The sequence below is a fragment of the Narcine bancroftii genome, chromosome 2, assembly GCF_036971445.1.
Source record: "Narcine bancroftii isolate sNarBan1 chromosome 2, sNarBan1.hap1, whole genome shotgun sequence".
Lineage (NCBI taxonomy): Eukaryota > Metazoa > Chordata > Chondrichthyes > Torpediniformes > Narcinidae > Narcine > Narcine bancroftii.
In genome coordinates this window covers 306,659,544-306,687,211 of record NC_091470.1, presented here as the reverse complement: position 1 = coordinate 306,687,211, position 27,668 = coordinate 306,659,544, and the positions used below count along the sequence as shown (strand labels likewise).

Sequence of the window (27,668 nt, the reverse complement as noted above, 5' to 3'; positions counted from 1 at the left end):
ACCCTAAACCCATGTCCTCTTGTTTGAATGTTACCCACCCTGAATGGAAAAAAAAGTCTATCTGCAATTACTCCGTCTATCTCCCTCATAATTTTAAATACCTCTATCAAATCACCCCTCATTCTACTCTCCAGGGAATAAAGTCCTTTCTTTCTTTTTCAATCTTTTTATTATTATTATAATTTATAAACACATACAGTTCAAAGAGATATAAAAAATACATAGTAAGTAATGACTTAATACAGAGATATTAAACAATAATATTACAGAATAAAAATATATCATAAAAAAAAAAATTTGATCAGTTTAGGGTGTGAACTATCTCTAAAAAAAAGATATAATTAATAACAATATATGAAAAAAGAGAAAAAAAAACCCCAAAAAAGAAGAAAAAACAAATCTGAATTTAAAAAAAACTTTAAAAAAAACCTACAGATATAGCTAAACCACGCCGATCACTCCGATCTCATCTTACAGCCCAATTATCATACATAATCATAGAAAGAAAACAGAGCCAGATCAACTCACCACAAATGAAAATATTGAATAAATGGTCGCCAGGTTAACTCAAACTTAGAAGGGGATTCATAGACAGAGTTTCTAATTTTCTCTAAATTTAAACATAGTATAGTTTGGGTAAACCATTGGAAAACAGTGGGAGGATTTACCTCTTTCCAATTCAATAGTATAGATCTTCTAGCCATTAGTGTAAGAAAAGCAATCATACGATCCGCAGGAAGAGATAAATAAGTAAAATCTATCATAGGTAATCCAAAAATTGCAGTAATGGGATGTGGTTGTAAATCAATATTCAAAACAGTAGATATAATGGAAAAAATTTCCTTCGAATAATTCTGTAAAGAGGGACAGGACCAAAACATATGTGTAAGGGAAGCTATTTCCAATTGACATTTATCACATATAGGATCGATATGAGAATAAAAGCGATGGAGTTTATCTTTAGACATATAAGCTCTATGAACAACTTTAAACTGTATTAGTGAATTTATTACTGGGAAATTAATATTAGTTACTTAAGGTATTGGTTGAATTATTCAGAATTATCTCTAAATTCCCATTGGGTAAATTTAGAAATTAAACCGATACAAAATTTTTCAATTAGCTCTATTTTGGGAGCTGCTCTCCCTTTTACTCTTACTAAATTATATAAACAAATTGATAATCCAATGGCTAAACATACACTACGTATATGGTTTCAATTCCGGAGATTTTTTAGCCTAAGTCATTTTATCTTGGAAACTCCTATTGTACTAAATTTCCTTTTTCATCCCTCTCTAATTGATCAAGCTTATTTACTCTGGAAAGTTAAAGGTATAACATGCTTTTCGGATTTATTCTTGGATAACTCTTTCATGTCATTTGAACAATTATCCATGAAATATGATTTACCTCGATCTCATTTCTTTCGATATTTGCAGATTAGGAGTTTCTTAGTTTCGACTTTACCCTCTTTTCCCAATCAGGAGACTACGACTGTTTTAGAGGATATACTATATTCAAAATTCCCTCCAAAAGGTGTGATATCTAAATTATATAATATAATTACAAAAATAAATTCTGGGACTTTTGAAAAGTTTAAAAATGATTGGGAAAGAGAACTCAACCTTCATATTTCTAATGAAAATTGGAATAAAATTCTGCGACTGGTAAACTCTTCTTCTCTATGGGAATAAAGTCCTATCTGTTTAACTGTTTCCTGTAACTCAGTCCCTGAAATCTGGACAACATCCTAGTAAATCTTCTCTGAATTCTATCTTATTGACATCCTTCCTGTAATGAGGAAACCAAAACAGCACATAATACTCCAAAATTAGCCTCACCAATATCTTATAACATAACATCCCAACTCCTGTAATTAATAATTTGATTTATGAAGGCCAATATGCCAAAAGTTTTCTTTACAATCCTATCCACATGTGATGCCACTTTCAGGGAAGTCTTTATCTATATTCCCAGATCCCTCTATTCTACTGCACTTCTCAGTCCCCTACCATTTACCATGTATGTCCTTGGTTTGTCCTTCCAAAATGCAATACTCACACTTGTCTGCATTAAATTCCATCTGCCATTTTCACCCCACTTTATCAGCTGGTCCAGATCCCTCTGTAAACTTTGAAAACTGTCTTCGCTGTCCACAACACCTCCAATCTTAGTGTCATCTGCAAATTTACTAATCCAATTTACCATATTATCATCCATATCATTGATATGGATGACAAACAACAATGGTCCCAGCACTGATCCCTGAGGAATAGGCCTCCAATCTGATAAGCAATCATCGACCACTATTCTAGCTTCTCCTGTCCAGCCATTGTCAAATCCACTTCACTACTTCACCGTGAATACCTAGCATCTGAACCTTCCTGACTAACCTTCCCTCTGGAACATTGTCAAAGACCTTACTAAAGTCCATGTAGACCACATTCACAGCCTTTCCTTCATCAACATTTATGGTAACCTCCTCGAAAAACTCTATAAGGTTCATTAAATACAATCTACCATATAAAGCCATGTTGACTATCCCTGGATTTGCAAATAATTGGGTATTCCATCTCTTAGAACACAATAATTTACCTACTACCAATATCAGGCTCCCCAGCCTATAATTTACAGGGTTACATTTTGAGCCTTTTTTAAAACAATGGAACAACATGAGCTACCCTCCAATCCTCCAGCACCTCACCAATGGCCAAGGACATTTTAAATATTTCTGTCACCTCTTCAAAAAATTCAATCAAATTTGTGAGGCATTATTTCCCAAATCCAATGCTATGTGACTAACTCTAATCACTTCTTGCCTTTGCAATTTGAAAATAAATCATGTACCTCAAAACCCCTTCCAATAACTTTACCATCACTGATGAAAAGACACCAGCCTGTACTTTCTTGGTTCATCTCTGCTGTGTGTCACAAAAAGCGCATCATTAGCTATACTCTGGTCTTCCAGTAATTCACCTAATTTTCTTCTTGTGTATATTCCTTCATTCTTTATACTCCTCAAGGGACTGACTATACTTGATATATGCCTCCTTTTTCCTGACCAAACTCTTAATATCCTTCATCAATGAAGGTGCTCTGAACTTGCGGTCCTTGCCCTTCGCTGCAACAGGACAGGCTATAGAAGCACTTGAGGTTTAAAGGCAAATCCAGATGAACGAAGCATCAAAGAGTTGATGGAGACACAAAAGACTGCAGATACTCTTCCTGAAGCAAGGTTTTAACCTGACTGTGACTTCCCCTTCATAGATGGCGCCTGACCCTTTGAAGGGTCTCTATTTAACAGTACATTTGGATATGTTGTACAATCATCATATTTTGAGGCACAAGAACAAACTTGGAGGAACTCAAGGGCAGCAGAGTAGATGTAGTCTTCAAGAACACTGGCAAGGTCCCATTGGGTAGGCTTGTTCAGAAGGTTGGAATAGATAAGATGCTGTGCGAGCTAGTTAGTTAGACACAAAATAGCCTTTGTGGGTCAGAGGGTGATAGTGGAGGGTCATTTTTTTGGATTTGAGGCCCGTGACTAGTGGCATGCCACAGGGTTAGTCCTAGTTTTCTGTTGTTTGTTATACCTATTAATGATTTGGATGAAAATGTAGGTGGAATAATTAGTACATTTGCAAATGGCGCAAAATTTGCGATGTACAGGACAATGAAGAAGTTGCCTGAGGTTAAAACATGATATAGATCAAATGGAAATATGGTAATTTGGACAAGTGCAAAGTGAGACATTTTTGGGAAACCAAACTGGGGAGGACATAGGTGAAGGTCTGTTTTCCATGGACTTAATAAGGCTGAGGGGTGACATGATAAAGGTATATAAAATAGAGGCTTAGGTAGATAGATATCTGTCTCATATAGTAGTCAGCTCTAAAAGTAGGGGGTTTAAAGGAGGCTTGAAAGGAACATTTTTCACACAGAGTAGTTGGTATCTCAAATGAGCTTCCTGTGAAGCTTGTGGAGTCAGGAATTGAACAACATTTGAGAGGCATCTGGATGCATACTTGAATAAGGAAGACATAGTGAGAGATATGGAATTAAAGAGAGTGTGGGATTAGTATGGATGGGCCAGCATTTATGCCATGTGACTATGACTCTCACTTTAAATATGAGTATATCAGGATACTGTTCATTTCCCCATGTGAAATTTCACTTTAATCTGATGCACAGAAATAAGGAAATAGTGACTGAAAAGAAGAAGTTAAAAATTGGAGACAAAGCAGAATTGATAATAGTTTGTTTCATCCCATGGGCTATTAAACGCCAAAGTACAATCATTTGGTTATACATTTTTAGTACTGCATATCTCTAAAAATGTTTAAAAAATGAACATTGTGCATCATCTGGCAATGACCCTGATCTGCAACAATTTAGGTTTACTGTGACATTTGTCACAGAGCAGGATTCTAGCAAAAAAATGTTTTAATCCAAATTTGCTTCAGATAGAGTCATCGAGTCACACAGCATGGAAACAGGCCCTTTGACCCAACTTTCCTGTGCTAATCAAAAAGCCCACCACACTGGTCTTGTACTAACTTTACAATTTTACTAAGAACATTGTGATAAATTAGTAGTTTGTTGGTTGCCACGTTAAAATTATGGCACTGTAGTTTTGCACAACATATAAGTAAAGATCACGTATTAAACAATCTGGATTGATTTTTAAACTAAAGAATTATGTCAACTAACAATCAAGGAAAATGTAAAAACATGACAGAAGACATGTTAGAAAGGGGAGGCTGAAGGACCACACCTGTCTTCATTGACTGGACAGTTATGTAGAGGATCAGTGCCTTCAAGTTCCCGAGAGTCCACAAATCAGAGGACCTCTCCTGGAGCCAGAAAATCAAAGCAACTGTGAAGAATCTGAGAAGTTTAGCGGTTTGTGTGCACCAGCGATCAGGACTGGAGTTCAAATCCTGCATTGTCTGTAAGAAGTTTGTACATTCTCCTCGTATCTTTGTAGATTTTCCCAGTGTGTGGGGTGGGGGGTGGGGGTGGTCCTGTTTCCTCCCACAAAACTTACATGGTGTTGTAGGTCTATTGGGTATAATTAGGTGGCATGTGTTCATGGGCTGAAATTGCCCTGTTACTGTGCTGTATGTCTAAATGAAAAAATAATTATATGGAAACTGGTTGCATCACAGTCTGGTTTGGAATCTCAAGTACCCCTGAATGCTGAAGGCCGTAGAAAGTGGCAAACCTGGCCAAAGGCCATCACGGCCACTTAACTCCTGTCCATTGAATACATCTATATGAAGCATTGCCCCAAGCAGGCAGCCACCATCACTCTGGTCACAACCACATCTTGCTGCTACCTTCAGGCAGCAGGTACAAAAACCTGATGTCCAGCATCTCTAGGTTCAAGAATAGTTATCAGGGTCTTGAACTTTCCCTTCCTACTCTAATACTAAATGTAAACTACCCCAGGACAACCAAAAAATCTGTCTGAACTACTGAAACTTCACTTTTTTCTTGCACTAAATGAAGCTGTGAATATTTATTCATATAGAATTTGATATTCATTATCTCTTTTTCTGCCTTGAACTTGTGGTCATTTTAATTTTTACTATTGTGGCTGGTGTACCTCACATGCCTGTTTGGCTGCAGCAAATTAGAATTTTGGTGCATCTGTATATTGTATTGATGAAAACAAAACTCAAATAGAGCATTAAGCATTTGTGCCAGTATGAAAAGGAGAAACCTTTATATTTGCCTCACCAATCATGTTAACCCAATTATTAATGATCAGCACATAGTCTGCACTAATATCAGTCATGCAATTGAGTTCAAATTAGATATTAAATGAGAAGTAAAGATTCACTGCTACAACTCCACCTATAAATTCACAAATTATGTAATTGTTATCTGCCAAATCGCAAGCAATAGTGAGCAGATAGGGAGACTTATGGCTTGGTGCCTGGATCACAACCTCTCCCTCCACATTAGCGGAGATCCTTAGACTTCCAGAAGAGGAGTGGAGCTCAATCCCCTGACCTCATCAATGTTGCTGAGGTGGAGATGGTAGAAGGCTTTAAATTTCAAGGAATAAGCATCTCCAATGAGCTCTCCTGGTTCAACTACATTGATGCAGTTGCCAAGAAAGTGCCCCTTTACATCCTCAGGAGCCTGGTGAAATTTGGCCTGTCACCTGTGACCTTGAAAAATGTTTACAGATACATTATCAAAAGCATCCTGTCAGGGCACATCACTGCATCTGCTCAAGACTTCAAGAAACTTCAGAGAGATGTGAACGTAGCTCTGATCATAACACAAACCAATAAACTCTGTTGACACTTCCTGCTCACTCACTTCATTGTTCTTGCCCCACTCCCAACATTATCAGACTTCTGAATGGACCCTGCACTCATGGAATAATGGTGCCATTGCTCTATTCCAATTGATCTCTCTTTGTAACTCTGCACTCTGTACTAACTACTGTACTGTGTATGGGTTTAGTGGCTGGACTGCTCTCAAAATGAACTTTCTCACTGCACTTTGGTACATGTGACAATAAACGTAATATTTTTAAAAAAATTAGATAACAGAGATAAGTTCTTTAAATTATTGATAAAAATTGGATAGAATGAAATTCCAAACTGGTAAAAGATGTTTTGCATTCCAAATTTGGTTGTTCTTCACTCATCAAGAATGACTTCATCATTTTTCTTCGACAGAAATGGACAAATGAGTTTCATTTGAGTTTCAGAAAATCAGATATCTGATGCTATTTCACTCACTGGATTCGTGAAGAATTATGATATTTATGGTGAGACAGCATGCATACTTCAGAAAAGTGGAATGTCTCTGGCAGTAGCTTGCAAATTTATCCATATGTGAAGTCAATTGAGGTTGATGTCCAATTTTATTTGGTAGGAAGATAAGATCGAATAGTGAGCAATATCTTTACTTTTGTTCCTTCTTCAAAATGCTGCCTAGTCATAATTTCAAATGAGAGGTTCACTCATTTCAAAGATGTTTAATACAGGGGACTATAATTGGTTGTGATGAAGTCTTCTAATTGCAATTTCAGTGCACTAAATGATGGCCTTTGAGATGGAACATCATTCCAACATTCCAACATGGTGCTGTAGATTGGTTGAGGACAGCCACTTGGGCATGGCATCCTATAGCCTTTGACCAACTCTGATAATACCATCTTGTTTGACATTCCTGCAATATCAGAAGATTATAATGTAATTTGAAGTAAAACACGAGATTCAAAATAAGGATATTATAGAATAATGAGCTTACCTGGATATGGTATTTTTCCAAATGTAACAATCTCATAGAGAACAATACCAAATGACCAGATATCAGATTTCACAGAAACCTGATTTTTAACTGCAACCTCTGGAGCAGTCCACTTAATGGGAAGTTTACCAACAGATGTTTCGGTAGAAGAGGCATTCTGTTTTGAGAAGCACAAAACAATAACAGAACATTTCTATAGCTCATCTCAGATCAGAGGCATAATTAAAAATGAAGACATTTATTATCCTATTACTTGTTCAATCAAACTAAAAATGATGTGAAAGTAATTTCCAAAGTGGAGATATGAACTTGTGCTTGTTTCTTAAGAACACTCCCTTCTTACAATAACAATCTGATATAAAACAGGATCACCAGATATATTTGCAGACTAGGCAGCATCTGTGTACAGAGAGAAACTATAAGCACTTGTGTCATTGAGAAGGGTTAGAATTTGACCACCTTAGCTCTTCACACCCCAGGCACACTCTCTTCTCCCTCATCCCATCAAGGAGAAGACCCAAGAGTGTGAAAGCATGCACCAACAAGCTTAAGCTTAAAGGCAGTTCCTTCTTTGCAGTCATCAGGCTCCTGAATGAACCGCATGACAGTGCTTTCATGCTGCTTGTGCTTGTACTAGTTGGTCCTTCTTTTCATTGTAACCCCATACTCTGTATACTGCATTGCACTTTTTAAACAGCTGTATGAATGTTAGAGCTAATGTGCTAGACTGCTCGCAGAAGAACCTTTCTCTCTGTCCTCGGTATAAGGTGATAAATACACTTAAACTCATTAAACGCATTCTTTCCTGCCCAATCTCCAGATTTCTTTAGTGTCCAAAATTACATTGAATGCTAACTTGTATGTATCCTGTGAATGAGTATCCACACCTTTGGGAAGCAAACGATTCTAAAGAACAATGAAGTAAACACTCTTCATCTTGGTCCCAACTGATTGATCCCGTATCTATGACCTCTAATCCTAGGCTCTTTAGCCATGGAGAAAATGCTTCCATTACTGAGACCATATTTGTTACTGGTAGAAAAGCCAGTAGAGGCTCTTTGCAAGGTGCAGTCCTTCATTTGAATGTTATGGATAATCATTTTAATTTGATTTGACTTTGATATAAACTGACAGTGGATGTGGCCAAGAAATGGAAATTATTTGTTCTCTGGCAGTGGGGTAATTCCAAACTTCAAGGAGCACATGAATTCAAGTCGAAGAAAGATAAATAAAATAAAAACACAATATACTATTTGCACACTTTGTTGTGAGTTATTCCTGCTCAAGTTCATTTTTAAATATGAGCTATGTCTTAATAACAAATGCTTACATTGAGTAAATGAGCTTAAAATATCGCCACACCTTTACATTTATTTTACACCTTTGCCTACCTTTAACAATTTGGTAAGACCAAAGTCTGAAATTTTACAAATGATGTTGTTGCCCACAAGAATATTCCGTGCTGCCAAATCCAGATGGGCATAACAGTTGAACTCCAGGTATGACATTCCAGCAGTAATCTGAACTGCCATGTGTATTAATTGTACAGTTGTAAGGCAATCTTCATTTTCTGGAAAAGAATACATCTAATCATCAACCATACCATGCAAAGTATTGTATTTGAATAAACATTCAGAATATTAGGGTTGGAAGTCAGAATGATCTAAAATTTGTATAAACTTAAAATGGTCCAAGTACTCACTCCTTAAATAATTCAGAAGATCTCCATGTTTCATCAGTTCAGTGACAATAAACAAAGGATTTGTTCTAGTGCATACTGCATACAGTGTAACTAAGTTACGGTGCTGGAAGCTCTTCATAATTTGTGCTTCTTTAAGAAAATTTTTTGGATCTGTGTCATCTGTTAATACATAATTATGGCTTAATTCAGTTGAAAAATTTCCAAACATTAATGAGACTGCACAGCTCAAGATGACAACCTACCATCATAATGGAACACAAAAGTAATCAACAATTTGGATGATATGATGTGGCAACTATTCTGGATAATCTTAATGGACAGGTCATTGGAATTCCTATTGAGAAGCAGCGTGGTAGCTTTATGCTTGGTTCTTCCACAAATAAAGAGGACACGAAAACATTAAGTTACACTGTAATCAATGGTGTGCATCAAGGAATCAAGAACAGGGAAAGATCTCAAGAAGGAAACTGAATTGTTTGCAATTTTTTTTGCCGTATAATAATTTTCAGAAGGAACTCATGAATGTTGCAGGCAATGGAGTAAAATTTGGAGTGAAGAAACATCAGTATGTGATGGGAACCCAAACCTGAGGGATTCCACTTCAGTATCTAAATCATATCAAGTAACTGGAGGCAAAATGCTAAATTGATTTGCAAATGCCAACAAACTGAAAGGAATGAATTAATTTGCAAGAGCCCGCTTAATAGAAACTGATGTAAACCTCTCTCTCCCACCAATGCTGCAGGAAATGAATAAAGGGATTGGCTGGTGAGTAGAGGTGATGAGCTTCAGTGACCATTATGACAGAGCCTCTATGTGCTTTCAATGTAGACTCAAGATTCTCAGTTACATGCTGGATGTTCCTTTTCCATTCTGAATAGCAACAAACCAGTGATTCTCAGAAGTCAGTGAAAATGTTGCAATTCTTTAAAGAAGCTTTAAACATATCCATGGATTTCTTCCACTATATATCTGGTCATCTCTTACCTGAGAGTGATAAGAAAAGAGTGCCTGTTTTGGAGGCAAGCATCAGACATGTGAATATTTCCAGCTGCTGGATGAGTCTGATTGAATGTAATTAAGACTTCAATGCTGGGTATTTGGTCTGGAAGAAGATGCAGACATTCATCCTTCCTGTAAATTTGGAGTATTTTGTGGAGTCTTCATTTGTGGTATCTTTGCAGTGTTTTGAGGTGTCTATTTTAGGCAGTCCACATCTCAGAAGTACATAGACGGCAGGGTTTGAGGCCAAGACTTTTACGGAACCCGAGCTTAGGCTGTTGGAATCACATTCATCATCATCAATGTCCGCTTTCATCAAAAGGTAACTCCCAAGATAAGGGAAGTGATAATGTTTTTCCAGGGCGTCACTGTGAAGCTTTAGTGTTGGAAGGTGACATTGTACAGTAGGGGATTGAGAGAGCACCTGTGTTTTGTGGATCTTGAGTATAAGATTATCCTCTTGTGCATTTCAATCAACAATGACTTTATCTCTGCCTTTGAATATTTGAAAATGCATACTGCAGTTTGACTATTAAAGTTGGGGTGTCCTTAACTCTGGAATTCAGTCTTTCAAGCTGAAACATTTCCCATTAGTTTCAATGATTAGTTCTACTACCTTGGGATGTTTGTTGGAGATGAAGTGCACCATTGTGTAAGCAAGTTTGAAAATTATGTCAGAGCAATAACACTGGTCTTCATTGAGGTTTGGCTCATTCGTCGACTCATCGGTTAGTTGCTCAGCACTAGAAATTAAGTGAGAGGAACTGCCTTTCCCATCAAGGCAGCATTTGATCCAGTATGGTATCATGGCTAAACTGGAGTCAATGGAAATCAGGGGCAAAGTCTTCCTCTGGTTAGAATTATACCAAGCACAAAGGACAATGTTTGTTGTGGTTGGAGGTCAAGCATCTCAGCTACGGGACATCTTTGTAGGAGTTTTTCAGAATAATGTCAGAAATGTAATGAAAGAGAGCTCCACTCGTCTGAGTGAGTACAGGTTCAACAACATTTAAGAAACTCAACATATGCAGGACATAGCACCTGAATTGATAGATACCCTGTCCACTATGATTCACTCATTTCACCACTGACGCATGGTAGCAGTAGTTTGTACCATCTAAGGGCTGCACTGCAGCAATCCATAAAGAGGGCTTAGGCAGCATCTTCCAAACCCAGGACCATGACCAGCTAGAATGGCAAAGGAAGCAAAAGAATGGGATGTCCACCACCTGGAGATTGCCTTCCAAGCCATACACAATCCTAACCTGGTAAGATGTAGCTGTTCCTTCAACATCATTGGGTCAAAATCTTGGAACTCCCTTTCTAACAGCCTTGTAAGTGTATATTTATGTCAAGGACAGCAGCTCACCATCACCTTCTCAAGGGAAATTAGGGATGGGCAATTAAATGCTGACTCAACCTGCAAAGTCCACGTCCCTTGACTGAAGCAAAAAGTGATCGTGGGTTCTCTCGATTGGATTCTTCTCAGCAGAGAAGCTTATAGTTACTAGTAAAACATGGAAGTCTGCAGACTCCAAGGTTGAAATAATACCCAATGTTGGAGAAATTCAGTGCTGGTCAAACAGTGTTCTTTGTGCAGAAAAGATAAAGTCACATAACCAACTTTTTGGCGTTTTGGCCCTTCATCAAGGTGTCTTTTTAGCTAATAGTTACTTCCTGGTGAACCAGGGCAAACTGCCTTCACTTGTTCCTTTTAGCAAGGAATAGATCAGGACAAAGTTTTGTGGTAAGGGTGCCAACAACTGGAGATCAGGTCTGTTGTCTGGGATGTAATGAAAATTATTATACTGTAAGGGTAAAGGAGGAAAACAAGAACACCTTAAGTAGTTCAGAAACATTGAAGGATGAAGATTAAACTGTGAAAAATCCATGTTGTGGTAGAGTTTCATGAATCAGGATCCTAACATGTCAAAGAGGGATTTTGTGCTCATAGACAAATCTGAATTAAATAGCTTCACATTCATATTGGGAACCTTTGAGAGTGAATGAAGTGAGTGCTGAGGATATAAAGCAGGGTGAAATGATTTTATATCATGCGTCAACATTTATTCATTGAAAACACTGGGCAACAAGCATTTATCAATATCTTTATCAATCAATGAGATTCTGGAGCAGTTCAGCAGGTCAGGCAGTAACCATGGACAGAAATGGTCAGTCAACATTCCAGGTTGGGATCTGGAGGCACACAGGAGGCTGCATCTTTTGAGTGAGATTAAGGGTCTTTCGGCTTCCAGATAAGGATTCCTGACCCAAGACATTGATTGATCATTTCCACCCATGAATGCTGTCAAACCCACTGAGTTGCTCTGTCATTTCATGAGTTTTCCAAACTCATTTAACATTATTTAGAAATAGCAAGTTGGACACTCTGTGGGGCTTCAATAAAGGTGTCATTATCTCCTTCCATGACATATCTTCTCAGCTTTGCTATTAATTCCATACTTTGAGAATGGGTGGAAAGATCAAATGAACGATTTCCCATACCCAATTCTTCCTAAGATTTGTATCCCTCTAATTTTGAGATACTTTTCTTAAAGGGAATTGATTGAGGGAGCTGACAAAGGCAGCAGGTACAGCTGTAATTTGTACTTCTGACATTGCAAGAATTGTCCAATATTCCCTTTTGCTCATAATCTTATATCAGCATCTCGACTTACACTAATGGAATTAAGCAGACTTCTTTCTTCTTTGTTCATTGGGAAGCAGTTGAGGCCATTTCATTAAACATATTTAAGGTTCCATTAGATATATTTTTACATAAAAAAAGAATTAAGAGATATGGAGAAAAGGCAGGTAGGTGGAATTGAGTCAATGATCCAGATCAGCAATGATCTTATTGAATGGCAGAGCAGGCTCGCTGGGCCGGATGATCTACTCCTGCTCCTATTTCTTATGTTCTTAAGGTTGGAAATTTTCCAATTCCACTTCTGTTCTGCTTCTTTGCATCTGAGTTTATGCTTGAAGCTCTGAATAATTTTGATATTGATGTAACTTTGGAAATTTGTGCTTTGGTATACTTAGCCAATTTTGCAAGATGTGTATGTTCTTTACCATACTGAAAAATCATGAATTAAGTAATAACCAAGATCAAATAATTATTTGTCAGAAACATGTTTACCTGATTTTAACATTTTAATGGCAACAGGTACATTATTGTTCCAGGTGGCTTTCCATACCTCTCCATAATTACCAATACCTATGCGCTTCACTAAAGTGAATTCTTCTTTAGGCCTTTCCCATTTGTCCACGGTTTTATATGATAAGTGGCGAAGAACTGGCTTTCTCTGTTGATTTAAAAAAAAAACTGATTTTAGAAGAATGGGAAAGTTTAGTTAATTACCAGTAAGTGTCAGATATAAGAGCCTGATTTACAATAACCTGTATTTTGGGCTCAGTTCAATGCCAGTGGATGCCACTCTCAACAAAGCAGATATTCTCTTAATCTCAGGCAAAATATTCCTGAAAAGGATCAAGAGTTCCTTGATATCATCCTATCTCATGGAGTTCAGCAACATGTTTTGAGGTGGTCATTAACATACCATCTGATGAAGAATCAACATTGCTAAAGATGCACAAAACTAACTAACTAATAATTCCACAGACTCTATTGAACCTTCTGAGTGATGAGTAGTGTTTAAATTCTGAGAGGTGAGTAGTACTTAGTGCTTGAGATACTTTAAAAAGCCTCTAGCATAAGAAGAAAACATGGAATTCTGCTTGAGTTTCTTTTGATAAAAAAATTCTTGGTATCTTAATTTAATGTATGTAATTGACAAATCCATTCCATTCACAAGTTATTATATAATCTTTATAAGCAGACAGCACCGATCCCAGGTTGAATTCCGCATTAATTTCACCAGTGGATAGAAGGTAGTTAATTTACTCGACTAGCATCCACAAGATAGGACCATTGATGTAATGAAATGAGTTCAAATCCCACTATGGCATTTACTTTAAATAATGAAATCAATTTGGAATAAACACTTAGACTCAGTAATTGATTCTAATAACCTATCTGATTCACTGATATTCTTTAGGGGAAGAAATCTGCCATCCTTACCTGGCTCGGCCTACATCCAGGCCCACCTTAATTGCTTTCTCAGTCAAGGATTAACTAGAGATTGACAATAAATGTTACTACCATGATCACACTTTAATACAGGATGAGTGATTGAGCAGCACTGAATCAATGACACCACCATACAATTTTCATATTAGCATCAGTGTGTATGTATACCCTGAAATTACTTTCCAATTTGACAATATATTCCAACTGAAGATACCAATTTGTAGATGATACAACAGCAGTTGTTTTTATCAGCAATGATGAGTCGCATTATGACTTGTAAAGTGGTATGAGAATTACAACCTGAATGTGGACAAGACAAAGGAGATGATTGTAGACTTCGAGGGGAGGAAGGTCAATTATCCTCACTATGCATCAATGGTCCAACATTGAGAGTAGAGAGCACAAAGTTCCTTGGTGTGCATATAATTGACTCGCAACACCTCTTCATTAGTCAAGAAGGCTGAGGAGGGCAAGGCTATTGACCCCTCTCTTCACAATCTTTCAGGCTGCATCATTAGGCACTTTTAAACTACAGCACTTCGGTAGCCCTTTCTGGGACCCAGGAACGATTGATTAGTGAGGCAAAGGTGTTTCCAGCACCTTTTAAGCTGCAGGGGGATCGCCCCATTAAATCGTCAACCCGATGATTTAAGGGGAGTCCCGCCCCCCACAATGATGTGGTAAGTGCTGCGTCAAGCAATCAGGGGAACTATTGGTAAGTCTCCTCCACCACCCCAACGGCCATCATTTGCCCCCCCCGTCAGTCTCCACCCACTGTCAATCACCACTCCCCCAGTCAGTCTCCCTCCCTTCATCAGTCGTGACCCCCCCCCCCCCACCTGCTGCTGCGAACGTTGAGCTGTCACAACCAAAGTGGCATATGCAGCAGCGGTTGTTCACGGCCCCCCCACTCTCTCTCCCTGCGGCAGTGACTCCTCTCCCCCTCCTGCGGCAGAAAACCCTCTCCCCCCAACCCCCCGATTGTGGCAGGCATTTCAGCCAGAGGTTTCCCTGTGACGCCAGCATGTGAGTGCTGATGTCACTGGAGTAACTGGGTCGGCCATTTTCCTGTTCAAGTTGCCAGTGAATGCGACCTAGTTAAGTTTAACTGGGTTCCCTGACTACCTCTGAGACCCGGTTGGATTAGGACCATGCTGACGGGGTCGGACCCTCTCAAGCTGCCGCGTGTAGGGCGCTAACTGGGAAAATTGCCTGGTTAACCCCATTTTACACGGCAGCTTGAAAGGGCCTATTGTGTGCCATGATAGCTGCAAAGCATCTTTTTTTCAGAGGATCATTAAAACAGCCGAGAAGATCACTGGGGTCTCCCTTTCTTCCGTAGATGACATTTACTGGGATAAGGAAATGTAGAAGTCCCTTTCCATCCAGTATCCTTTCCCTCTGCCATCAAAATCAGGACTGCCAGGCTGGAGAACAGTTTTGTTCCATAGGCTGTGAGACAAAATAAGTAAATCATCCCAAATATTTATATATATTCATTTTAATTGTTTATGGGGTCATTATATACTGTGTTTTGTGTGTTTTTGTGCGTGCAACATGGTCTGACTGACACTGTTTCATCAGCTTGTATATGTACTATAAAACCGAACTGGAACATGACCTTTGATGAGGCTGGGTCGTTCAAGTGAAGTTTTATAGTTTTCACGGTACTAGTGAGGATCTCGCAGAAATTGTTTGGAAGTGACAAGGTATGTCTAAAGAGTGGAATGCCAAATGAGGTGGGGGAATCACCCTTTAGATCAATGAAAGCAAGGCCCACCAATGACCCTTTGAAAAGTAACAGATTTGTTTTTCAGCAAAATATATCTTTTCACGAGGGTTTTATTGGAGCATGGCTCTCACTTGCAAATGACTGGCCCAAACTCGACATAAGTGGATGGTGGTTCTTGGCTGTGGAATTAGATTTTACCAGCATTCATTTCTGGGGATATTTAAGAGCCCAAGTATTTTGTGTCTTTTTACTTACACCTCCATAATGTTGAGACACTAGAAAAGTAAAGCACTTTTAAAAAAAATCATGAGTTTATTTAAAAAGCACCCATATTTACACTTACCTTTTCACTTGGCCTTTTTAATTTAATCCCACAATAAATTTCATTATTTTTGTAATGGTCAATTAATTCATGAATAGTGGTAAAATTTAGATCTCCATTGATGTGAAATCTGCCATTTCCATCTTGTAAAATCATCAAATGAACAATAGATCCCTCAGTTCGAACTGAAACAAAACCTCCATTAATAATCAATGATCACATTTGTTAATTATATTGATTATTATAAATGCAATTTTTCTTAGCACAAGAGATGTCAACAATGCAGAAAAAAATGTCAGTTTTAGTTCCTGTCTTCTAACTTTAAATACACACCTCAGAATTGTGTTAGTGGATACATTACTTCATAATCACCAAAGAAAAATAATAAATTCAACAGAAGTTGGTAATCAGACAATCAAAATCATAACTAATCTGTTTTTATCCATTTTCCATGTGCACCAGCATCAATTCAGTCTCTGTGGTACATAAAGCAAGGTGTTCTTCAAACCGATCCAGTTTTGAAATTTTTAAAATCTTTTCCCATCAAACTCCTGTTGAATCACTGAAAATGCGGTGGAGTAATCTCAAATTCCTAAAAGGATTGACCAAAAATTGGATTGTGTTGAACTTGCTTTCCAGGAACAAACAAGGCCTTGTCAAGAAGTCATGCATTGCACTTGACATATTGGTGGAAACATCTCCATTGGTGTCCAGGATACAGGACTGAAATCTCTTGCCCCTGTGATAAGAGGTCAGTATTCACCTGTGAACCTTTTTGCAAAATAATTTCAGTATACAATTTGGTTGAAGTAGACTTGCATACTAATAATGAACATTTGAGAGTAGACAAATTTCAGATTCTGATCATGAAAAGTGATTTACATGAAATATATGAACTACCAAACACAAAAAAACCAGTTTAATTATATCACAAACAATACTGTATGTTCGTTAATAGTCAGAAATCCTATTAGGATAAGGCAATTTGGGAATTGCTTTGATATCTTACAATACCATATACAGTAAATGCATAGATGGAATTGCAGCCCTTCAATTTCCTAAAAGAGGTCGAGTGAGTCCAAATCTACATTTATTGTGCAGTTGAAGTATAAAAATCTGATAATATTTATATTATGCTTTTTTTTACCTGATAATGCATATGAATTCTCCAATGATTCACTTTTGCGGACAAGAAACAAGCCAATATTTTGACCAGAAGAAAGATGGTTTTCTGCCTCAAAACGGGTCATTTTTCCAAAATACCAACTATAATAGAAGTGTGCATGACATGAAGTAAACCAATCAAGCATTCATGTTCAAAGTCATTATGCAAAAGTCAACTTACAAATGCTTACAAATGGATGATCAGTTGTTTTTCTGCTTTGTATAATTTATAGTATCTCAGTGCATTGGTAGAGTCAGCACCTTACAAAGTAATGAGAGAAGATGAAACATTCATGTTTTTCAATATGTGTCAGCTCATATCTGAACACAAGAAAGAATAGAACAGATTAATCTACATTGTGCAAACTGATCAATTATAGATTCTAAGATTCTACTCCATTTGTTTATTGATTGAAGGAGATTATCTTAATCATTATATAATCTTAACGTAATTAAAGGAAATAAACTTTGGCTCCAAGCCTGTCTCTTTATTCCTTGTTAATTACAAATCAGAATCAGTTCAAGTATGGCATCCAAAATACATGCATAGAAATCTCTGGTATCTGGAATTCAAGCACCTGGTAGTCTCAAGCAACTGGCAAAAAAAATTGAGAAAAATAAATAAAAAAAATTAAATAAGATAAAAATAATAGATAAAATGCCTAAGTTTAAAATTGTAAAAGTAAATGTTCACTGAAATAACACATAAACCTTTGGTGAAGATGGGAGCAAATATTCAGCCAGCGGAGGGCCTTGTTCGTGCTTTGCTTGTAGCAGCTGTTTGAGTAAAGTTGTGTGAAATGGCAATGGTGTCGCCTAGGATGAAGAACTAGTTGATGCCACTCGCATTGGGTGACTCTCTTAAAGTGCCTCCTTATCCCTGCTTAATAACATAACATAACATAACAATTACAGCATGGAAACAGGCCATTAGGCCCTTCTAGTCCGCTGTCAACTTGGAGGAGGGGGGTTAATTACTGTATTTATAATGCCCTTGTTCATCTTTCAGTCGGCTCTGTGGAAGGGAGAAGAACCTGCAGATGCAGCGATGGTTAAATGGTTTCAAAGAATGTGACTGAAAATGAAGTAAAATGTTGAAGGTTTATACATTCATGCAAGTGAAATTTGTTCAGTGTAAGTATGGTATAGTATTTTTGTGTTTTAAACTGTTTATTCTTAATACAGGTGTATTAGTTAGGCATTGTAAGAGTAAGTCTTAAGCAACCAGAAAATACACTTATCCAGCATCTACCAATTCCCATAGGTGCCAGATACCAGGGCTTTACTGTAAATATATTGTGCCATCAATTTACAGAGCTGATCTGATGCCAATGCAACCAGGTTGAACCCAACAATTTCACTCATGTCAGAAGGATAACTGAAAGGAGACAATGGTAAAGCTGTAGATAGAAATTATCTACAAAATGCCATTCAGTTGATGCCAAGTTTCTACTGAGCATTGCAGTGATCTCAGAAATGACAGGTGCTTTCTACTGTTCTTCCAAGTTGTTGAAATTGATGAGGGGTGGTGAGCTGCTTGTTAATTGACTTTGTCTTCCTTCTATCATTACTGCAGAAGTTAATTATTTCTGCAGATATGTGCATTAATAACTAGTCCTCCTGACGTGCAGGCTGATGGGAGAATCAGCAGAAGCCACACAGAGCAGGAAAGAGAAGTGGGGGGTGGGGGGGGGGGCGGAAATAAAAGAGAAAGGCTCTCAGTTGTAAGATAAAAGCATTCACAGTGACGAAGTAATAATTCTTTAACCAGAACTAGTGAGGCACAGTTTATGAAGAATCTGTGCTTCACCAGGATATATCCTCATTGAGATTTACCAAATGAGCCCTTTGAGTTGTGTCAGAACACAGTGACCATGTCAATGACCTGTGGGTCTTGGGCTTCTACTGGGTAGTAATTGGAGGTATTTGCAATATCTCACAGTTTGCTGACTACTGATGCAAAAGGAGGTTTCGACTGCTTCCCAGTACAATAGAACTAATTGTACTTCATTCTCTTGCCAAAGAGTAGAAAAAAAGTGTATGGCTTCATGAATTGCATGCTTAATTAGGGCTGCACAACAATCTTTTTCTGCATGAAGAATGGGGAACAAAGAAATTGCAGATGAATAGAATAGATAATCTGCATCAGTCTTCACTGTGGAAGACACCACTGCTATGCCAGAAATCAAACAGTTGAGAAGAGTGAGAGAAGTGAGAAGCAGGGGTGAGGGGAAGAGAGGAGTGGGAAGAAGGCACCCAAGGATGCCTCTTTCCCATTCGGCTATTTTTGACAAGGTCATTGTGATTCCAGTAGATGCAACTCCAGTCATTCAATCTTCAAGAGTCCTACATCTCACTATTTTTCTGCCATTATTCAATAAAGTTTATGCTTAACTATTGTGCCAAACTAAAGGCCAAACAACTGGCTCAAAATTACTTCAAAACACGTTATATTACATGAGAATGGCATCTAATCACTTTGTCCCTTGTCTGGTGTCTGCGCCGTATGTGGCTTTTTCTTGGACAAATGCTTCTATGGAATGCTATCATTGCTGGGTTGCATGAAGTGCTGCCACCTTGCACAGAAGGTGTGAAATGTTCATAGAAGACTATCTCGAACAGCTCTGAATCTTAGACTCACATGCCCTGGTCACGGGAGCAACAATATAGCTTGAATGGATGGCTGGGAACAGCAAGCATACTTGTCAAGTGGCCATGCTGTGAGGATTACTGTTGTTCTCTCAAGAGAGAGGGCAGAATTTTTGGGCTCCACAGAACTATATCCTGCCCATGGAGTGGTGACTAAGCAACCATAATAAAATTCTGGAGAACAGATTACTGGATTGCTACGTGGCTTTGAACCCCTTTTGACCCTGTCATGTGGAGCCATGATGCTAGCAGTCTGAACTCTCACTGGTGTGGTATGGCCTCTTCATATATTGCAAAGGATGCTTGAGACATCAACCAGCAAAACACAAAGCATCTCCAAACATCTCAGTGGTACTGGCCACCACTGCCAAGCTTACCAGCTTAATGTTAAGGCCTGTGGCATTTTTAACCAGACCCCTCCATGAACCTGGGCAAAGTGGGCAGGGTTTTTGGCAGGCAAAACTAATATATTTTATAGCTACAAATGAAATTGGGATTCAAGGCATTTTCACTATCCCTCCAAGCTCTACAACTCCCTAGCCAAATGAACCTCTTGGTGATCTGTGAGATGAGGGAAAAAAGTGTCATGTTATTGAGAGTGAAACTAGGAAGAAGTAAGAGTGACTCATCAATGTGTTGACACCATTCTTTCTTTTGGTCTTTAGTCTTTCCTCTGGAGTCTACTCAACTTTGATCCAAGCCTCAGACCTCCACAATGCTCTCATGCCATTTAAGACCAGGCCTCTAGTCTTCCTGTCCATGTCCTCTTGCCATAATCTGCACTTCTAACTCTAGCTCTTCAATATGGTTAGTTGATCCCAGGAAGCTAAGATTCAGAACACTAATTACATTCATTAGAAAAAATATATCCTCATTTTGAGGCCCTTGCACCAATCATTCAAACCCTTCTCACCTTGAAATGATTTTCTGCCCCTCTGTTTCAAGCAAATTAAGCCTTCCTCTTCCATCATGCACTGAATGATCAGATCAACTTTTTTCCAGAAAGTTTATTTTTGAAAGCCAAAATTCACTTTTTGGTGGAGAGAAATGGAAACTCCAGAAGCAACATGATTATAAATGTCTATTTTCCATATTTATGCAGTGCTTATTGAAGATCGCATTCACATTTGTCTAATCCAGGTGTTATGAGCGCATTAAAACCAAGAAACTTTAAAAGTTAGAAACAATACCTAATATTCCCCATTATTTTTGGATGTTTAATTGTGCTATTGTAGCGTTCATGCTACACGAGCGTGGAGAAGAACAACATGCACATCAAAGCCTTGGAAAGCGAGACTAGACGTCACGCTTATATGGGCCCCAGGCGCTGACATCAGGGCCCCGCATCATCGGAGTGCCGGCCTGGGATCTGCCAGAGTTCCCCATCTATCCGCTGAGTGGAGGTCACCTGGGACGACAGCCGGTGTCACCCCAGGTCCACGCAGTTGCCATTTTGCGGGCTGGTCCGTGTAACCGCACACGGGCTGCTACACTGTGGCCATTTACTTTAGTATCAGTATTTAAGAGTCTTGTCATTTATCTCAACTGCTATTTTCAAATGCAGAAAACGATTATAGTTTAAAATCATATTTCATTCTGTTGATTTCAAACTTAGTATCAGCCATTTGAGACAATAATTTTATGCTGGGTTAGTGAGTGAAACATGAAAGTCTGCAGGCACTGGGCTCTGACACTTGAAGTTAACTTACTAATCACTTTCTCGCGGTATGAAAGCACAACCTGCTCTCGCATTGTTACTGCTGGAGGTGGGACTCCCCTTAAAATTAACCATGGTGCAGGGGGAAAGGCTTCCGAGTGCAGTGTGCTCAGTAAGTTTCCCCGCTTCCTAGGAGGGTTGGCAGTGTGAAAGGGGCAGATGGGACATTTCACACTGTGCGATTATAGGGTATGGACCCGGTAAATTAACTGGTTCAACCCACATGTAATCGGCAATGTGAAAGGAGCTTTAAACTTTGAAGTAAAAACAGAAACGCTGGAGAAACTCAACAGGTCTCGCAACATCCATAGTAGATAAAGTATAACTGACGTTTTAGACCTGAGTCCTTCTTCTTCAAGGTATGAGCAAATACCTTGAAGAAAGGCTTGAGCCCGAAATGTCTGTGATATATCTCTACTTCCTCTGAGAAAGCAGAAAGAATATTAGATGGGGACAGAATAGTTAGGCTGTATTGCAGAATAATGATGCCTTGATACTGAATGCCAGGCAAGTGTTACACTTTTGTAAAGTAGCCATTTACAAGCTATCAACAATGTTGCAAATTGACCTATCCTCTCCTGCCATCACGTGCGCCACAGAATGAGTACTTGTTAAGATTCCAAGTGTTTTAGCGATATCTTTAAATTGAATTCAATAACTCAGCTGACCTGCAATGTCCAAAGTTTAAACCCAATGTTGTGCCAGTCCTTCTAAGTGTTATACTGCACCCAGCCTCAGTCCATGTGCCAATTTACTGATCAAAATACAATCGGCAGGACATCATTTCGCATTGTGGTTAATACTCACGGATATCCCTCCAAGCTCTTAAATTTTGCAAGTATCTCTGAAGGGATAAACCCAGAGCACGATTTGTTATTCCTGGAGGGTTTAGAATCTTTCCAAACTTTCTGAACAAACCACCAATCCCCTTCCTCATGAAGGATTTCCAGGAGCTCTCCTTTTTTTACGGTCAGCTCTTCGTGGGTTTGCGCCACATAGTCAAACAATACTATATAGGTGGTGACAGTTTCATTCTTAGGTAATTCCATTCCTTCCCTATTTTTATCAGAGTCTGCAGTACCAGAACCTAAGGTTTGTAAATCCTGCCGATCAGTGTTCGTACCAGGGTCAGGCCATTGAGGCGATTCACTCGTGCACACTGCATCTCCAGCTGCCTTGCTTGTACCCTGGCCTATGCCTCCTGGTAGATTTACACTTATCTCATTCTCTGAAGAAGAATTAAGATTTGCAGGAATTCTGAAGCAACAACATCCAACTTCCATTTTTATGCTGTGTATGAGTCCGAACAAATATCTGCCTTAGATGAACTGTGCTCACTGATAATATACTATATTTTTAAGTAAGTGGAAGTGTAAGGCTGAAGTGCGGAAGTGCCATTTCAGTTGATTGAGCAACTTTGTTTGTGGTTAAAATTTAATAATTTTGTCACTTTCTATGTAAAAGATTGCACAAACAATAAATTGATTAAAATTTCAAAGGAAAAACTAACAAGACTTAATGCAGAATTAAAAGATAACAAGTTTTTTTTTAAATGTTTCTAGATAATTCAGCTATACCTCTTGCACTTCTTTCTTCATATTTATGAGAACATGGCTTGATCTGGCTCTCTCCCAATGCTGGATATAGATGTTGGAAATTCAACTATGGGCAAGGATAGCTTCTGCCAGGAAATTCTTGCTGGAGATCCCTTTAGGGTAAGCATGGACAAGGAGTTAAGTGTGGGAAACAAGCTGTTTACATAAAAAGTTGGAGAAATAAGCTAATCGATTTCTATTAAAATATTACTACTCTGGTATAAGAACAGAAATACCAGAGGAACTCAGCAGGTTACGCAGCATCCATAGGAAGAAAAGATTTCAGGCCTGAGCCTTTCTTCAAGGTATTTACTCATAACTTGAAGAAGGTTTCAGGGCCAAAACTTCTGTTATACATCTTTACCTATTATGGACCTACTGAGTTTCTCCAGCATCTGCAGACTTTCGTGTTTCACGCACAACACAGGCATAACATAATCGTCTCAGTTGGCTGATACTAAGTTTGAAATCAACAATACGATTTTTAAACTACGATTTTTTGTTGTTGTTGCAATCAAGTACTGTAAAATAATAGAAATAACCAGAGTTCCCTCTAAGTCACTGAATTTTGTTCCTCCAATGGGTGAAGCAATTTTCAGGCATGGTGAGTGGATTTTGTTTCAATCAAACACCACAAAGTGCCACAACCACTGGTGTGCAAAGGGACCACTGCAGACCACTTCAAAACAAAATGTTTCCAAGGAACTAAGTGAAACAATTTATTTGGGCCTGATGTTTGACAATGCTCCTCCTTGCCTTAAAAGCTGCTATTTGCTTGGCTGACTCTCCCATATGCCTGGCTGACTCTCCCATATGCCTGGCAATGACAATGAAGGTCTCTGATGGGCTTCACAGGCAATCTAACGGCAACACAGAAGTCTGCAGATGCTGTGATTGTAGTAAAAACACACTGAAATGCTGGAGGAACTCAGCCGGTCTTTTCAGTGTCCATAGGAAACAAAGATATATTGCCAATGTTTCTTCAAGGAATAAGCCAGAAACAGGATATCTCAGAAAGTCTCAGAATTCTGACAATACTGGCTGGGAGAGGAATCCAGACCAACAAAAGGTATTAATTGGATATGATCAAGGACGAGCTAAGAATTTAACATGTCTGTGAAAAAGGAGACGAAAGTGAGAGGCAGAGCTAGGGGAAGATGATAGGGCAAGAATTGGTGATAGGTTAATGAGAACCAGAGAAGTCAATAATGCCATCCAGTTGGAGGGTCCCCAGTTGGCAGATGAGGTGTTGTTTCTCCAATTTGCAGGTGATTTCTGTCTGGCAGTGCATGAGATTATGAACCGACATGTCAACAAGGGAATGGGATGGAGAATTGAAATACGTTGGCCTCTGGGAGATCCATGCTATTATGGTGGATAGAGCTAAGGTGCTCAACAAAGTGATTTCCCAGTCTGCGTCTGGTCTCTCTGATATAGAGCAGACTACAACGAGACCACTGGTTGCAGTAGATAACCCCTGCAAATTTACAAGTGAATTGTTGCTTCACCTGGAGGGACTGTTTGGGGCTCCGAATGTTGGTGAGGGAGGAAATGTGGGTGTAGTCACAGGGGTAGGTTCCAAGGGGATGATTGGTGAGGATGGAGGAGTAAACAAGGGAGTCATGGAGGGAGCAGTCCCTGCACAAAGTAGAGAGGGGAGGAGAGGGAAATATGTGTCTGGTGGTGGATCATGTAGTAGGTGGCGGAAATAACAGACGAGGATGTATTGGATGTGGAGGCTGGTGAGGACAAGAAGAATCCTGTCCTTGTTGCACATGGAGGCTGTGGGTGCCAGGGCAGATGTGTGGGTAATGAAGGATATGCGGGTGAGTGCTAAGTTGATGGTTGTAGAGGGAAAGACACGTTGTTTGAGGAAGGACATCTCTGATGATCTGGCATGGAAGTCCTCAACCTGGGCTCTAAAAGGGAGAATTAACTAAGAAAAATGCCATGAGAGAGCGAGAGAGAGAGAAAGGGAAAGAGAGATATATCTAATAATTGTTAGACCATACATATTCAAACAAATGAGTATTCCACGACACTTCTGACTTATAATTTGTAAACAGTGCAAAATGTTTGTGGTACCAAGAGACAAATCACTCACTGCAAGATTTCTCAGTCTCTAATTGCCCTTGAACCCATGGAATGGTGAACCCATCATGTGGTTTCTGTCAGTCGTGGTCTCCTGACTTCTGATGGCGAGGGACCTGACAATTATAATTCTTTGAAGATCACAGGTAAGTGGTTAGATACTCTCCTCCCAGAAATGATCACTGCCCTGTGCTTTTGTGATGCGACTGTTACTTGTCAGCAGCACTGAGAGAGGCCAGCCTGGAGGGCTTATCTAGTCAAACAATATGGCAGGAACTCAGAAATAGAAAAGGTGTAATCACTTTGATGGGTTATACAAAAGCCAGTGGGATAAAGGTTCAGTATTGTATGTAGGCAGATTATGAAAGGATGTAAAAGCAACAGTACATGACATTAAATCTCCCTACTATTAACTAGAGCAGGGGTTCCCAACCTGGGGTACATGTACCCCCAATGGTACATTTGCACTTTTCAGGGGGTATATTGGGTCTAAGAGAATAACCACTACTGTACAATACATGGCGTTGTAATCTGCAGTCAGATTGCACAATGTCGTGTTTTTTTTAATCCTTAATTTTTAGGGGTACACGGGAACCTATAAAAATGCCCAAGGGGTACAAAGGAACAAAAAGGTTGGGAACCCCTGAACTAGAGGCTTAGCTGGAGGTAGGATTTGTTACGTACATCCCAAAGAGTTTCTTGATATTCTATGGAGAGAGTCCAACCTGAGAAGGGGGCCTACTGGACCTTGCATTGGGCAATAGCCTGATGTCAGGAGTTTTAGTGGGAGAGCATTTTGGGAACAATGATTTTAACACCTTATTTTTTTCAGTTAGTGTGGACCTTGAGAGAAAGGTTAATTATAACAGCATAAGGCAGAAGGTAAGAAAGTAGATTGGGAAGGTTGTGATTGTCCATATGTCCATATTTGACATATGTGAGTCAAACAAAAGCCAGAATTCAGAATTCAGCCCCTGTGTTGCCGTGAAGAAGAAAGACAAGGATGGCAATGTTTGGGAATCTTGGGTAACAAGAGATGTTTCAAATACAGTCAAAAAGAAAAATAAACTTTATGCAGGGCCCTTGAGGAATATAAATGAAGCAGGAGGGAACTTAAACAGGCAAGCGGGGGTCATGAAATGTCCTAAATGAGTGGGATTAAGGAAACTCCCAAGTCATTTGGGGGATACATTAAAAACAAGGGCAACGAGGTGAAGGTTAAAGGAAAAAAGGCAGAAATTTAAGCCTGGAGCTAATGAAAGTGGGCAAGGTACTAAAGAAGACATTTGCATCAGAATCAACCAAGAAGAAGCATATGAAGGATTGTGAGCTAGTGGAGAAGGTAAAGGTGGAGGGGTGTTACTTTGACAGGAGGTCTGTGACCACTGGTAGAGTTGTGGCGAGTGAGGAAGGTGGTCAAAAGCTTCTGCAGATATTCTGTAGATCAGTTGGAAATAGGGCAGAGAAATAATAGACAGCTTAATTCAGTCACTTGTGAGGTGTTGCATTTTCAGAGATCAAATATAAGAGAAAAAATTCAGAAGCACTGAAGGATTGTTAAACAGAAGCATCTTGATGCAAGCCCACAGTTCTCTGAAAGTGGCAGCACAAGTAAATGGGTAATAAATTACTGCATACCTGCCTTCATCCATCAAGGAACTGAGAAAAAAGGGGGGGGGGGAGTATTTTTGCAGTATAGGAGGAAGGACTGAGGAAGAGGAGGGGAAGGAAGGGGTGAGGGCAGAAGAAGAAGGAGTGAGAGAGTAAGAAGCAGAGAGGTGCACATCTACTCTTCCCACCCCTCTCCCCCTCCTCTCCATTTCCCTCCTTCCCCTTCCTCTCCCCAGGTCCCTCCTTCCCCTCTTTCCTCTTCCTCCTCCCCCTTGTCCCTTCATCCCCTTTTGGAATGGAATGCAGTGTCTGGATTGCATTGACAAGGGTGATGATGAAGGCTGACACAATAGGGGCATTTAAAGGACCCTTGAGCCCCTTTCGCACTTGCAAGTGACTCCAGGAGTTAACAGCCAATTGGCCTAAAAAGGGTCTAGTGTAAAAGCAAAATCTTCTCAATGCCTGCGTGAGATGATATATCACAAAGATGCAAGAAATATAGGCTATAGGTGTGAGGAAGGGAAGATTTTGTTTGTTGATTTTGTTCATACAGGTTGGCACAACATCATGTGCTTAAGGGCCCGTGTTGTGATGTTCTATGTTCTACAGCTGTATAAATCTTTGATTATGCCACATTTGGACAGTCGTGTGAGTTCTGGTCACTGCATTAGAGAAAGAATGTGGAGGTTCTGGAGAGGTACAGAAGAACATGTCATGA

General features: G+C 39.2%; 1 protein-coding gene across 3 annotated transcripts; it reads right to left on the bottom strand.

The window, feature by feature from the left end:
* Window positions 1-249: 249 nt before the first annotated feature.
* On the bottom strand, window positions 250-22,665 carry LOC138755490 (tyrosine-protein kinase SRK2-like). Of its 3 annotated transcripts, none has more exons than XM_069921528.1 (9): window positions 22,461-22,665; window positions 17,479-17,548; window positions 17,271-17,389; window positions 16,145-16,308; window positions 13,119-13,284; window positions 8,978-9,136; window positions 8,667-8,845; window positions 7,276-7,432; window positions 250-7,194 (listed from the first exon to the last, which is right to left on the bottom strand). In XM_069921528.1, the coding sequence occupies exons 1-9, from the start codon at window positions 22,588-22,590 to the stop codon at window positions 7,001-7,003; spliced, it is 1,338 nt and encodes a 445-aa protein (XP_069777629.1). In that variant the 5' UTR covers window positions 22,591-22,665; the 3' UTR covers window positions 250-7,000. The 3 variants fall into 3 exon arrangements, with proteins under 3 accessions (XP_069777629.1, XP_069777630.1, XP_069777631.1); XM_069921529.1 differs by lacking the exon at window positions 22,461-22,665 and adding an exon at window positions 20,850-22,455; XM_069921530.1 differs by lacking the exon at window positions 22,461-22,665 and having other exon boundaries at window positions 17,469-17,548.
* Window positions 22,666-27,668: the final 5,003 nt, after the last annotated feature.